The following is a 15,168-nucleotide window of genomic DNA, read 5'->3' on the forward strand; positions in this document are numbered from 1 at the left end:
CAGGCCTGATTTCTTTTTGAATTCACGACTTGCCCTCTGCTGGCCATTGACAAGAGTGCAGTTCTGCAGGATTTCTGCACTGGCCTCACCATTCATCCCATGACAACCAGTCAAGACAACAATACCAGGGCTCTTATTATGAAAGTTCAGTTTCTACTGCTGTTAGCTAGCATAGCAGACATGACGGTAAATCCTCTGGACATTTGTTTGGGGACCAGGAAATAATTTCCAGATAAATCTCATATAACACATCATAAAATGTTTGTTGACTCTGTTGACAAATTTAGGTTTAAAAAGCATTTTCTACCACAGGTTACGCTTCTCATACGGTTGCTACGGTTACTTTTACCTCCACAGGATGACAAACTTACAGTAGAAATATTTTCAGTACGTGTGGTATTATTTCTTATTTATTTGAAGAAGAACGGGCACATCATGGCCACTACCAGCACAAACGTAATGAAATTCTCTGAGCAATGCTGCATGAACATATTCACAGACTGCTCACTTAGTTGCCTATGACAACATTAGCAGCAGAAACTGTGAATGCAGCTCAGCTTTAGGCATAATTAAAAGAATGTTTCCTTCGCTCTGTCTGCTGGGTGCCAGGTCGTGTTTACCTCTGCTAGCAGTTTTAGGACACAGAATGGGTTATATTATGATTCACACATTTTCAAGCCTATCTAAAACAAACATCAGGTGGCTGTATGTACACTTTAATGCTGCAATCACTCCTCCTCATCATAGTTTAAGAAATTTAGAAAGAAGTGAGCTCGTTAGATCTCTGCAGTGCATCCCTGCATGAAGATGGCAGTGTGACGTTACAGCAGCCCCCACATAGCACACCTGAATATCTCTGACACTCCTGCTTCGCCAGTGCTTCACCACAGTATTATTCAATCCTACTTTCTGTCCTGATATACAGTGTGACTTGAGAGATCATAAATATACAGACAAGTTTGTGCCTTTCTAAGCTGTTCCATAATATAAACATGTCATAGATGGACACGAAATATGTTCTAGACAAATTTTAAGAATAATCAAAGAAGACTCAGATAGAGATTCGCCATTAAAGATGAGGGGAACATGGAAATGTTCACATAATCAACAGAGAAAACAGATGGTGTGATGAGTAAAGGAGGCCATCCATGTCCAACTGGAACGGCCATCTATGAATAGATGTGGTGGCCTATGACACCAACTATCAGCCACATATTTATAACGCAGTCCTGAAATCCCTTCCCAAGCTCCGCTCCCACCTCAACCGGGGTGACCTTAGTATCTCACATCATGGTAAGGTGGGGCAACAAGTCACAACCACGTGATGTCAGGCCTGCCTCCAAAGTGACAGCTCCAGTAAATTAAATTCCTTCGACTCCCAGTCAGCTTTTAGAACTGCAGATGTATTTCAGATGAGAAATATCTTCAAGAATCTAAAACTCAAATACTTGAGGCTTTTTCTGCTTGATATCACCATCCTTATTCTGAAGATCAAAAAAGATCAGACGTGCATCCCACTTTGCAACCCACCTTCCCCCCACCATCGCCTCTCAGGCTGCATCTGACATAATTAAAGTCATATGTGTTGTCACAGATGCTCGTTCTACTTTGTGTTGGGATTTACGCACATGGAAGGAACAGGAGGTCCCAGAACAAAGGCCATGATGGGAAATTTAAATGACTTTACAAAGCCTGAAAAAGCAATGGGATCTGAAGACTTTAGGTTGAAAACTGCTAGTTTTTCTTGACCCGAAAAATCTATGATAGAAAGAGAAATGTGGGAAATAGTCTACCTCACTGTTGAGTATAAAAATGTAATCAGATAAAGTAACAACTGTAAAAATGAAAGCAGAAACCCAGACTGCCTGAGGGTTATTGATGAAAATTACAGCCAAATCTGTCTCACTGGCTTCATCTGTCTCCTTTAACATCAGATACGAAAACATGCAGTGAATTTTCACAGAAAGCAGAATGCTGAAAATCATCCTTACATGAAATCAGCAGCACTTACAGCTCATAAATAACATGGTAACAATGGGGTGATCATTAAATAATGAAAAGGCAATAAGTACCACGTAGTATCAAAGTAATAAATACCAAATAACCCCGTGACAGCTTAAAAGCAATTATATGTAATTCACAAAATTAGGAACTAAAGGACAGCTTTGCCCCCATCTCTAAGGGACAAAACATCATCTATATCTGCCAATTTATTCTTTCGGCCACTACTGACTGTTTAGACCTCTCTCAGTCAGTAAATAGCAGCTTCACTTTAACGCTCTGCTCTGTGAAATGGTGACATCTTACAAGTATCTAGGGATCATTATAGATCAGAATTTGTCGTTTAAAACTCACATTCAAAGGCTTGTGTCTAGTTAAAACTAAAACTAAGTTACTTTTTTTAGAAATCAATCCTGTTTCTCCCTCCAAGTGAGAAAACACTTGATTCATGCAACTTTTTGACTTTTATTGGATGAAGGTGACCTGCTTTTTATGAATGCACCTGGCCAATACCTAAAGAGGTTGGATGCTGTCTGCCATTGTGCTTTATGTTTTATTACTGGCTATGGAAATCGTGTACATCATTGTTCTTTGTATGCTGCTGCTAAATGTCAATCTTTGTATATTTGCAGATTTTCCCATTGGTTGGTCTTTATCTATCAATCTCCTTGGGCTGGTTCCCTCTTATTTATCTGTTTATATGTGTAAAAACCACAACCAATACAGCCTTTGTTCTCACAATATCATACAATTGATTGGCCCAAAAATCAGAACAGAATTAGGGAAAAGGGCTTTTAAGGGCTTCACCAACTGAACAAGACCCCAGTATACTTTGGCTCCTCCACTTGGGGAAGCAACTTAACTCATCCTCAATCCAGAGTGACTACTCCAGGTCGTGGCGGTGCTGATTCTCATCCCAGCTGCTTCACACTTAACAGCAAACTGGCCCAGTGTGAGTTAGAGGTCACCGCTCGGTGAAGCCAGGGGCGAGGCAAGACCACTGATTCCAGCATCCTCCACCGAATAGCTCAAGAACAGAAGGGCAGCTCTGACCCAGTTCAGTGCCCACTGGGGCCTCGCTACGGTTGAAGGCATGCAGGAATCTCCAGACGACACCTCAAGGGACGCAATGAAATCCTTTCTCCAAGGCAAAAGCCCCGTAGACTGGTTAGGCAAACTCTCAAAGACACTCAAGTATTTTAAGAGGTTAAAGCTCTGGTCCAGTTTTGCTTGACTAGACTGCACTCCTTAATTTGAGGTTTACTTAACAGACAAACTCTACTCTCCAGCACCCAGGCTTAGACCATCCCAGGCAGGCTGATTTTCAAAGTAATAATGTGGTGATTAAATGTTAATGCTGTGACTTCTTACTTGTAAACACTTGTTTTCTGTAGAATAATTATAAATAAATTAATAAATTAGCCGTTTGTGTTTTATTTCATAGTAATAGTAGATTACTCTTTCAAACAAGTTTATTATTCATTAGTTTGGAGAACTATCTGTGATGCAGTAATCACTCTGTGAAAATTCATGTGTTTTGCAGCATTCACGGTCCTCCTACTTCCTGAATAAAAAGCGTACTGTGCCAGGGTTTAATGCTTCAGGTCCCGACAAACCGTCCGCAGGTGAAGCTGTGACATGCTCGGCTGGCAGCAGCAGATATGAGGTGTCAGTCAGGACAGGTGTATGCAGCTGATGGCTGAGACTCCTGTCACTGTTTAAATGAGCAAACCTGAGACACTGCAGACAAAACCGCAGGTACTGAGTGTCTGACTGACCGCCCCCTCCTTTGCCTGTCAGGCACCAGCGATGAAACAAAAAACAAAAACCTGAGAGTGTCGCGCTGAAAACACTTTAATTAGACGGGTGGCAGTCGTCTATTAAATAGAGTTCACCACCTGTGCGGTGACTGATGGCATGAAAACAGAATGTTTCCTCTTTTCTGTTTTTCGCGATATTACGTTTTTTTTAGGAGGGTTTAAAATGTATTTGAATTCAATTACAAAAAGAAGCTGAATAGCTAATGCAATTAATTCCAAATTCTTGGAAATTTATTATTTAAAACAACAGACTGAGTCTAATTAAAGATTTAATCATGCTTATAAAGGCTATATTAGTGCAAATAATAAAGGGATATCTAATCTACTATCAGACAATCTCTACATAACTATATTAAAGCGGGCGAAATAAGTTAATATATGGTAAAAAAAAAGAAAAAAAGAAAAAAGAAGACTGGCTAACTATATGAAGGTCTACCACCTCAAGCTCAGGCCTGTGCAGAAACACAATGTGATCCTTGTTTTAGGACTGTAATGTGATTTTGTAATGGATGTCAGTTTATCAAGGTTATGAACCCACAGAACAATTTCATTTTAGTGCTACTTCAATTAGAAATGTGTTAACTAGAATCAAAAAGGTAGCTGTTTGTTACAAATTTGACTGATAGTAAAAAACAAAACAAAAAAACAAAACCCTAAAACTAAAATACCTAATTTAAATAAAAGATTTACTAATACTGGGAAAAAAGAGATTTCATATCATAGAGAAAGAACCAGTAGAACAAATATCTGTATTTGAATGAACATTAGATTAATCTGAAAACAGGGGATTGTATAAAAATGGATATAATTTAACGCAAATTTTTAGTTAAATCTCATGAATAAAAGCTGAATGTCTGCACTTCAAACACATGTTCTTTGATTCAAAATCCACTGTGATCATATGCAGACGCAAAATCACAAAGTCATACGTCATTGACGAATTACTTACTGACCGAACTCGTGTGTGTCTGCAGTCTGCCGTCAGCCAAAATGTTAACAAGGACACTTTCGACTGTTCAAAACCTACAAGTGACTCAACAGTGTTTTATACTGTCTGTATTTTCCCTTATCTTTAACTGCACCTGCTAGGATTGTGGGGGCAAAGCACACAACGACCAAATAACAAAAATACAGTTCGAGTGAAGCGACTGGTAAAGGGTGGGTGGTACAGTGACATTAGATGCTGGTGTGTAAGAGAAGAACCATGCAAACCAACAATAATGTGCCTGCTGCTTAAAGGATACTCCCTTCTTTGCTGGTTTCTTGCATGCTTTCCATCCCTGGAAGGGCAGCAGCTACACGCCGAAACAGCTGAAAAACAAGAGCAGAATAAAGACAGGGTCACACAACACTTAGCGTCTAATCTAATCCTAATACATTTGCTGATTAGCTCAGGTGGTGGCATATTAGGGTCAAAAAAATAAAGGTAAATACAAAATAAAGCATATTAATTGTTATTACATTAAAGTATTACATTATTAATTGAAAGAGCTGGGGAAGGGATAAATAAATCCTCTGAAAAATATGAGCTGGGCCACTCCACATCAAGGAAATCTAAACAGAAAATGTGAGTTATGTTGTCTGAGGCAATTTTCCCAAGGCAAATTAGATCCGGGTGAGAAGCCAGACAAGGAGCGAATCAGATAACCCCTTATTAAAATAAATAAATAAATAAAGTAGAGGCTTGGGGGTGAGCCATGCCTGTTCTTTAGATTGTGCCACTGATGTTTGGCTGCAGTTTATAACAGAGCCTAAACATGTCTTCAGTCCTGAACATTTCATCAAATGTAACAAATTTGGACGTGCCTGTAAGGCAGAAAATATTCATTGTATATCACGTAAAAATTTTCATTAAAATTTCATTAAAAATATTAAAATTATTATACACAAAAAAGTCAACTGACAGTGATGGGCCAGGTTGGAGGATTCTTCATCGAAGTCACAAATTTGCAAATGATAACACCATTTTAAAATGACCCCAAATATCTTGTCGGCAATCTGTGACAAGTTACACCCCGATAACAAATCATGTTTATAGACCAGTATAGGTAATAAAAATAAATGCCTTCTGCTGTAAGGCTGGCACAGCCCAGCAGCTTGTAAAAGGCAGGACTGTGACCTTTATTCGGCAGGTCTCACAGTGCTCTGTTCAGCGGTGCCATTTCACTGTTAGTGCCCAGAAATAAGGTGAAGAATAGCCTCCTCTGTCTCCGCTGCTGTGTGGCGAGCGAGGCGCCCGCCAGGAACACCATTCACTGACAGACACAGTGCAGCTTCCCTTCATCTCACTGCTTATTAACTTCACAGACAGTCATTGTTTCCAACAAAGATCATCTGTTCAGGAACAGAAACACCTTTGATGAACCAGGCTATGCTTCTCTTTGTATCTGAAAGCCCTAAATCTTTTCTAAACATTAGTGTTAGTAAGTAAATGTCATTTAGAGAATGAATGCAGAGCTTTGCCTTGGTAGCAGCAGCAGGGCCGAGTTTTTGACCAACAGTGCTAACAAATGAATTTTTCGATAAAAAACAGCTTTATTGCACCATTCTCTGTTTTGGATGTGAACACACTGCAGCTAAAATAAACATGGAGGGTATAAATATGGAGGAAGAAACACTCCATCCTCATCAAGTGAAGTTTGCTATGATTCAGCCACGGTATTACAGGAATAGAGGCATATTCCAGTTCGGTTTTCCAGTTAGCTTCACCTCAGCTAACTGGAATCCCTAACTGGATCTCTGGATCATGTTTGTGCTGTTGTTCATGTGTTAATCAATCAGAATTAACTATTTAACAGTCACACTGCCAGCTCACCACTTACAGTATTTTAATGAAGAAATAAATAAAAAGAAAAACATGACAAATGTCTGTGGTTTCACACATGAGCGAAGGGAACAGGCACAGCAGGTCATAAGCCTGGTAACAAATAATAATTATATTAAATAACTTGGCTTGCTGTGCGGGTAATTGTACTGAACAGACTGTCCAAGAAGTGGGAGCTTCACCTTTGATGAGTGAAATTCTGGGATTTTATTTGGATGTTGCTGAGCACTAATTAGCAGGTATCTGTGTCTGTGTGACGCTCCCATACAATCTTAATAACAAGCTTAATAACCAAGCCAGCAAACTTTAGCATACAACTCAGCACTCCACCCTAAATAATATGGTCACTGCTGTCTCCAAAAAGCCAACATGCCAGTGGCCAAAATGCTCCCACATGCAGCTACAGATGTGGAACGATGAGGCCTGAGATGCTATTTAAGGATCCAGGATTCAACATACTGAAACCTGAAGACTGCCAGCAAGGCACGTTGAATGCAAATCACGTATTAAGAAAGAAATCGGCCGTGAAACCGTTTTATGAGACAGGAAGCACCTTTAAGCTGCCCTCCATCCAGGCAGCTTTTCAGTGACTGCACCTGTCACTCACAGGGAGAAATGGCAAACGCTCAACACAAGGCTCTCTCTGAACCCACTCACCTGTTTGACGTTGTAACCCGTCTTGGCACTGGTCTCTATGAACATGACGCTCAGCTCTTTAGCCCTCTGTTCGCCTTCCTCGATTGTGATTTGCCTGTAAATGAAGAGTCGTTTCAATCAAAACACTGCAGATTGGAGATAATAATACACTGTTTATCTGGACACAAAGCCAAGGCTAATTTTGTCATATTAACATTAATCAAAGACAAATGGATGCTGCAGAGAGACTCACTGTGAAGTGCACGATTAGCAGCTTATTATTTTAGGCTGTGAGGATACACCAGGCTTGGCTAATGTGCTGAAAGTGATTAATTACTTTGTCCTGGGAGAAATTAATAACAGCCAATTTGCATTACATTTTAATGAATCTGGCAGCGATTGTTTGGCTCTCGCTGTGAAACTGAGACTGTGTCAGGTGTCCATTAACACAAACAGAGAGATCAGCTCAATCCTGCTGACTCCACAGCCTCAACAGCCAGCAGGTTCGTTAAGACAAGCGGCTTAAATCGGCCCCGGAAAACTAGACCAGTCTGTCCTCACAGAAAGCATTGTTAGGTGTTTACTCCGTTAAAAACATCCGACTGATCTCTTCAAAGCTTCAAACACGGCAGCCTCATATTTTACCGCTTCCTGCCTCTTTCAGTAACGTCACGTTTGCGCAGAAGAAAGAGATTCGGGGATAGAAATAGAAGTTCCTGCAGCGAGAACAGAAAACAGTGCACTAGAGACGTATTTACATAATAACACCACCTGACAGAGTTGCACCAGAGCTTCTGGGACTATTTCTGGATGCATTTGTCTGACTTCCAACTTAAACAACATGGTGCCTTAGTCATCATCAGACAAGCAGTTGGAAAGAAAAGTGCGTGATGGATGTGGGATATGTGGCATCCTAGCAACGCTCACGCACACTTGAAAAGCACTACAGTTGTAATCGAAATGACTGACATCAGCTCTCTCTCGCGGCACAGATTATCCCAACAATAATGTCACTCACAGTAATCAAATCCCTTCACAAAAGCACTGATTTGATCATTATTTCCTTTTCATTAAAATACACTTTACCAGACCAGGTGATTCTTTTTTTTATATGTATAGACTTTTGGATTTTAGGTTTAACAGTGAAACTGGGAGAAAAACATGCACCAAACAGCCTCAGGGTGGATACCAACAAGTGATGGTTTTGTGGATTTTTTTATGGCTTTCTGCTTGTAGTTTGAGTCAAATTGACCAATCACATTTGTGCAGGATTTGGAAGAGCACGCAGGGAACCAGTGCCCGTATTGGATAAGCAGTTTTGGTGACAACTGGTTGAATGAGGCTGAACTTTTCAGCTCAGTTCTGACATCAAGGGTCAGCAGGGCGTGGCTGTGGCTTAGAAGGTAGATCAGGTCGCAAGATTGGAGATTTGATCCCTAGCTCCTCTTGTCTGCATGTCAAGACATGGTTGGGGGTAAGATGTAGGATCAAAAACATAGAAGAAAAAAAAGGGACTAAAACAATGTGGTGAGCTGCTTCCTGTCTTCACACCAGGCCTCGCATAGCTGAGGCTGCCTAGTGTATGATGCACACTAGATTTCTCTGATACAGAGCTCCTGGGGATGTACGGTACCTAAACTCTGCATACTTTATCTCCCCTAAGCACTAAGCACTGTGAAAAGCTCCACCACACATGAATAAACAAAGCAACAAACACAAAGAGAGCCCGGCTCAGAGAGGTGCTCCTCCTGATAATCATTTCATCACACCACAGCACATCGCCACACATGAATCTCTGTTTCTCCTCAAGAAATCTTAAAAAATTTAACAATGACTTATTTTAAAATCGTTGTAAAGGTAAAAAAAAAATAAAAAAAATAAAAATAAAAAAAGGGGTTTTGCAACCAGAGGAGTCGCCCCCTGCTGGCCTAAAAAGAATGCAGGTTCAAGGCTTGCATTCACATGAAGTCCAAAATATGGCTCCACCAAACTAATATTGATGCTTTTCTTATGCCTACATGGACACTGTAGTCAACTAGAAACTAAAGCTGTTTGTGGAAAAATGATTTTAGTTAACTGAAAGGAAAAAAAAATGTCATCTAACAAAAATGATGTGCACATATTACATAGGAAAATGTTTAAGATTCAGTGTTAGTCACAAATTGCCTGAAGAGGCTGAGAACAGTCTGTACAGCTGTCAGTGAATTTCCTGTACAAAAAGCTGTTTGCATTGTAATATATTGTATAATGGTAACAATTATGGAGTATCATCTGTTGCAAGTCCAAGCACATAAGCAAGAGATAGGACACTATGTAGTATTGTTTCATTAAGATTTTGCTGGTTGAAACTGGAGCACTAAAAACCTGCAGGGTTTCAGATTTCCTGCACTGATTTCAACAAACTGCTGTCAGGCTTGGAACTACTGATTTACCTAAGCACGCTGGAAGAGGATGGTGAGGTGATGTTAATGCACTGAACAGCCTTTACTTCTATACCACGGAACATTTACTGGAAGGCTTTAACGTCCACACTGCATTAAAGGAAAAACTAAACTGCACCGAAGCTAAATTATCATCAAATTAAAGACAAAAAGGTTCAGTGAGTTTAAGCACTTTAGCTGGAGGCACACATTTCTAAAATAGCTTGAAGCTTATTAAGCATATAAAGACATCACCTGAAATTCCACCAGCTGAAGATGATAAATATACTTCTTACACTGCGTGGGATAATTTATGTGTGTGTATACACCACTGCAGACCTGCAGCTCCCACGCAGTCTCAGTGTAACCTCAAACCAGAGCTTTTTTACTTCGCCTGTTGTTTTTGTGGCCATGAACCTCTATTGACAGGTCCAGCGAGACACATTCTGAAAGTTGCAATCAGCAGCATTTTTTCCTGCTTCCCCTTCACAGTTACTGACAGGCTGAGAGTTCAGACACAAACATGCCAAAGGGAATTTCTCTCTAAGGCCGTCAAAGTTGCTGCTACTGCATGCTAAAATAAAGCTGGCCATAACATTTAAATTACTTGATTGTGGAGGAAAACCCAACATTCAGTAAAGTTTTGTATTTCACAAATGGAGAAAGAAAGATAAAGACTTCCTGAGTATATTTACATTTAATCAGTAAATCAGGGGATCGGTTTTAGTTCTCGCACCCATGTTTACAGACAGAAACCTACTCTTACGTTTCATTCGTTACCACGCTCAATGTCAACCTTCCAGTTAGCAAGCGGTCATTTATAACCATTTATAACCAAAGTTCTGTTACTTTTCATAGCCTTTTGTTTCCCCACAGGAACTGACCCTTCCAGTGGTGTGGCGGGAACAATGGGAAGCACTGTGAGGTCATTTATCATTCAGTCAAACTGGCTGTGGTTCATACAATCATGGGAAAAAAAGAAAGTTCATCCTCTGTCAGTTCAAAGGTTTTACACGTCAGGACACAATAAAGAATTAGCCGGTCCCTATCAGGTCTTAGAATTAATGTAAAAGTAATGCAACAACAAATGACACACGTGCCTTTCTCTTATTTTGTATACATGTGTGTACATATATATATTTGCTATTTATTCCTACTGTCTACTTTTTATATTGTATTCCGGCACAGCTGGTGTGGAGCAATTACAATTTCTTTGCACATGTACAATGACAATAAAGGGCTATTCTATTCTATTCTACATTATTTATTTAACAAAAACTAAACCAAAATACAGAAGCAGTGTGTAGAAAAACCTACTACAGCATGTAGTTCCCTGAGTCATGTAGACTCAGGGAACTAATACTAGGAAACTTAAACTACGAAAACAAACCAGGAATTACGAACTAGAATTTGGTTAGGAACACAGAGGGAATAACAGACAGCATGAGACACAGGAGGAGAGCACAACTGGGAGTAATCAGACCTAACAAGACAAAGACTGTCAAAGTAAAACAGGACGTATAACACAGAGACGCGGACTTGACACTGAGACAGAAGCATGAACTGTGGAACAGGGAAAAAAAGCACAGAGAAGACATGACACGGACACTGGGAAGATACACTGACTGAAATTAGAAGCTAGAACAACAAAATATAACCTCAAGAGAACTATAACCATGAATAACAAATAATCAAGAAATATAGATTAAATACAAAATACTGGGTCACACCAAGGACATACCAAGGACACACCATGACATTCTCTTGGAGATTTGTTGCTGTGCTTGGGATCATTGTCCTGTTAATTACCCAGTCTGCCTCACATTTGACTCTAGAATAATTAATTAATATTTATTTGTATGAGGTGAACATGCTAACCGAGGCCCTTATAGTCTGAGTTCTAGCTCTTTCATTTTTTCCAGTTTCTTAGAGCATAGTGTTAACACACACCTGAAATCTCCAGACTAGCAAACCACCAAAACTTCAGCTTGGCAGATAACTCATGGGTAAAAATTTTACTAAGGTATAAGATATGCCCACATTGTAATGTCACAGTTTGCTGGATGTACTTCTTGGACTTCCTGACAACAAATGCTTTTATGTAAACAAAAACAAAATTAAAAAAACTGTATAATAATATCATCAATTTGGTTATTTTAACTGATATAACAGCTTGGCTGCACTAGGCTTTGTCTCCGTCTGTATTTCAACACATACTCTGCATAAATAAATAACATGTAGTGGGTAAGTTAAATGTTTTGCACTTCTAAATGGTTTCAGAAAAAAAGGCGGAGAAAAAGGCAGTAACTTTCTAAAAGACTTGCTGGTCATTTTCATTCAATTTTCACATCACATAGTTTTTACCATCTGAAATTGATCTCCAGCCTGCATTTTATACACATCAACACATTTTTGCACCAGGACAAAAGTAATTTTATGGTTCAATTCTCTCTTTATTTTCTCCTGTCCACTAACGTATATTTCTGCTCCATGTCCTCTCACGTCTACCCTGTTTTTTTTTTCAGCCGGCCCACTTGAAATCAATCTCAGGTTTATTAAACACTGCGTCTCATCAGCAGTTTCTCACCTACTCTTTCCTCCACAGACACAGTCGGCAGCTTCATATAGAATATGAATAAAAATGAATTCCCTCATGCACACAGCTCATGATGCTCAAGTGTCCCTACAGACGAAAACACTAAAGCAAGTGATAATTTTCCCTCTTTGAAGCAGGCTGTCTGACAGGAAGTCCTCCAAATACAGGAGCCCCCCCCCCCATAATCACTATAATAATAATACTAATAATAATAGTAATAAGCATAGCCAGTTTATTTCTCATTGGGGTGGCGTAAATATTTATATAAGATTTTTCAGTCCAACATCTAACATCAGCTGGCTGCAACATACTGATGACCTCCTCAGGTATGCCCCGCCTTTCATCCTACAACAGCTGCAGTTACAAAGCCATGGCATGAAGGCGTCACAACCCGCATGGTTTATTGACTTTGAAACTGATGGAGCAGCAGCTGCAATGGGCCTATGCAGAGGAGCAGCCACACTCCTGTGTGGAAAGATCAACCCTGACTGTCATATTCACCGCATCAATCTCAGGTCAGAATCTGTGATCCGTGCTACTGTAGAACACATCGCAGACTGATTCATTTTCACATTTCTGACTCTTAAACTCCAAAAGACTGTGGCTGATCTCGGTAAACAAACAGGGTCACCTCCTCTCCTGTTGGAAGGTTTCCAGATGTGGGCGTTCCAGGAAACCCTCCACAGAAAAACAGAGCTAATCCATCATCAAAGCAGGCTGCTTTCTTGGGAATTTGCGGTAGCACATTATTTACTTTTTCTTTACAATGTTGTCGGTTCTAGCCAAATGATGGTAAATCCTCTGATAAAAATGCTTATTCTCTTTTATCAGAGGATACACCGGATCATCCTTTATAATTCAACATTCATGAACACCAATGTAACTGACAAGATCTAAATTTTAACTTTTGCATCAAACTTGCTTGATTTCAGTTTTGTCTCTCCAACAAAGATCTGTTCATTAGATCAGAGCGACATACCTCTTGTCTGCCAAGTCTGTTTTATTGCCAACAAGCATGATTATGACATCACTGCCTCGCTCCGTTCTCACATCATCGATCCATTTTGATGTCTGCTGGAAAGAATTGACATCTGTTGAAAAAATTAAAATATAAAAAAAAAACTGTTAAAAAACTAACATCAGACTCAAATGACTGACATTTGATTTGATTTTTAAACATGCGTGGTAGTGCCAACACAGGTGCCCCACAGGAAAATCTATTTGTATAATAAAAAGGATTGTAATAAATTATAAGGCTGTGTGTCCCATTTACGAAAATGTATGACATTTTATGATGTTGTTTATCATAAAATAATGCAAAAAATGTTCTAGGCAAAATTCGAGTCACTATCAGACTGTGTAAAGATTTTTCTTTTTAATCCACAAGACAAAATATGATATCAGATTATTTTCTAATTTTGCTGTAGACGATGTATTTCTATTGAATGGGTGACAAAAACACGAAAACGTAATTCACTTTTGGTTTTCAGGTTTGATAACGAAAACCTAATAAATGATGATTTTCGCACAAATTTTTCATGTTTTTCTTGGAAATTCACTGTTTTTTTCTAAAATATTTCTCATAGATTTGTTTTATTTTTTCTCCCAGTGTGACATTTTTTCAGCAAAGTTATACTAGTTTCTCCATGTAATTATTGATTACTTAATAATTATCATTAGTCAATCATTTCTATTAAATTTGCCACTGTTTTCATATAAATTTATCATTTCAGTCTTGAATTTATTTATTTTTCTCCTTTTTGGTTGGACTTTTGTAGTTTTTTTTCCCATCAGTGTTGGAAAATATGTAATTTTGTAATTTCACTGTGAAAAACAGTAGTAACAGTTAGAACCTCACTGATAATCTTGCATTAATAAAGAAGATTTACAGTTTTAAAAATGACTCCCGGTCAAAAAATATTAGCTGGTAGAGGGCGTATTGAAGTGCACATGAATATGGTTAGTACTGTATATGGAAATATACAATAAATCAACATACAACACAGCTACTTCTGGCTCTGGAACATGTTAAGGTTGCTAATAAATTCCTTTGACCTTGTCGGGTTGAATGAGTATGCATGCTGGCCTGCATGTAGATAAAGGGTCATGTTGTATTCTTGGACTGGGAATTTGATGAGACAAGACTCCATGTTTTTTTCAAGGTTAAAGAGAACATGGGTTAAGGAGGAGTGGATAGTGTTTTTTAATAAAGCGGGTTTAAAATTAATTTCCTACATGCTGAGTGTCTCAATTGTTTTCTCTTTTGGACAGAAAACATGATCCAGATAAAGCTACACAGTACAAGGAGAAGCAAAACCAGAAAGAAATATGTTGTGGAGATGCAGAAAAATGGTTGTTGTTAAGGGTGGAAAGATAAATCGGAACGTGAAATGAAATCTAAGTGACAAAAATTTTGCTCCTACTTGTTTCAATCACTTTTGATGGGAAATATCGAGATGAAACGTGATATTTGTAGAATCTGATTGTGGAAATCCAACTGTTTTACAAAATAAGATACAAAATGTGAAGTAGGAATGACTTCAGCAGGTGTAGCTCAGGGTCCTCCAGCCAAAGCATCCGATGGCCTTTATGTAAGTTTAGAGCAGCTCATTCTTCTGTGAGCAGTACACAGAATAATTAAAATTGGACAACACAAACAATGAACTTTACTCTTCAATAAGATTTCACAGAGTCAGGTCTTAACCACCTGTTTTGCTTCTCGGGTCGATATGAGGTCACTTTTTAATGCTGCCGTTTTCAATTGAAGTTAAACATCTAGCTGGTTAGTGTTAATAAAGTGCAGCTTCAAATAAACTCTGCTTGGACTTACAAACAATTCCGTCTTCAGGAAAAACACCTGTTAGCCTTGAG

The 15,168-nt window shown here is 39.0% G+C and overlaps 1 protein-coding gene across 2 annotated transcripts in view; it reads right to left on the minus strand.

Moving 5' to 3' along the window:
• rab6ba (RAB6B, member RAS oncogene family a) overlaps positions 1 to 15,168 on the minus strand; it is a 71,000-nt gene that overhangs the window by 7,806 nt on the left and 48,026 nt on the right. For both annotated transcript variants that reach the window (XM_076880091.1, XM_076880092.1), the window contains exons 5-7: positions 13,277 to 13,388; positions 7,303 to 7,396; positions 5,066 to 5,132 (exon numbers count right to left, since the gene is read on the minus strand). In XM_076880091.1, coding sequence (XP_076736206.1) covers positions 5,066 to 5,132; positions 7,303 to 7,396; positions 13,277 to 13,388 — 273 coding nt within the window. The remainder of the gene's footprint in view (positions 1 to 5,065; positions 5,133 to 7,302; positions 7,397 to 13,276; positions 13,389 to 15,168) is intronic.

Source organism: Maylandia zebra, linkage group LG23 (genome assembly GCF_041146795.1).
Source record: "Maylandia zebra isolate NMK-2024a linkage group LG23, Mzebra_GT3a, whole genome shotgun sequence".
In the NCBI taxonomy this organism is placed as follows: domain Eukaryota; kingdom Metazoa; phylum Chordata; class Actinopteri; order Cichliformes; family Cichlidae; genus Maylandia; species Maylandia zebra.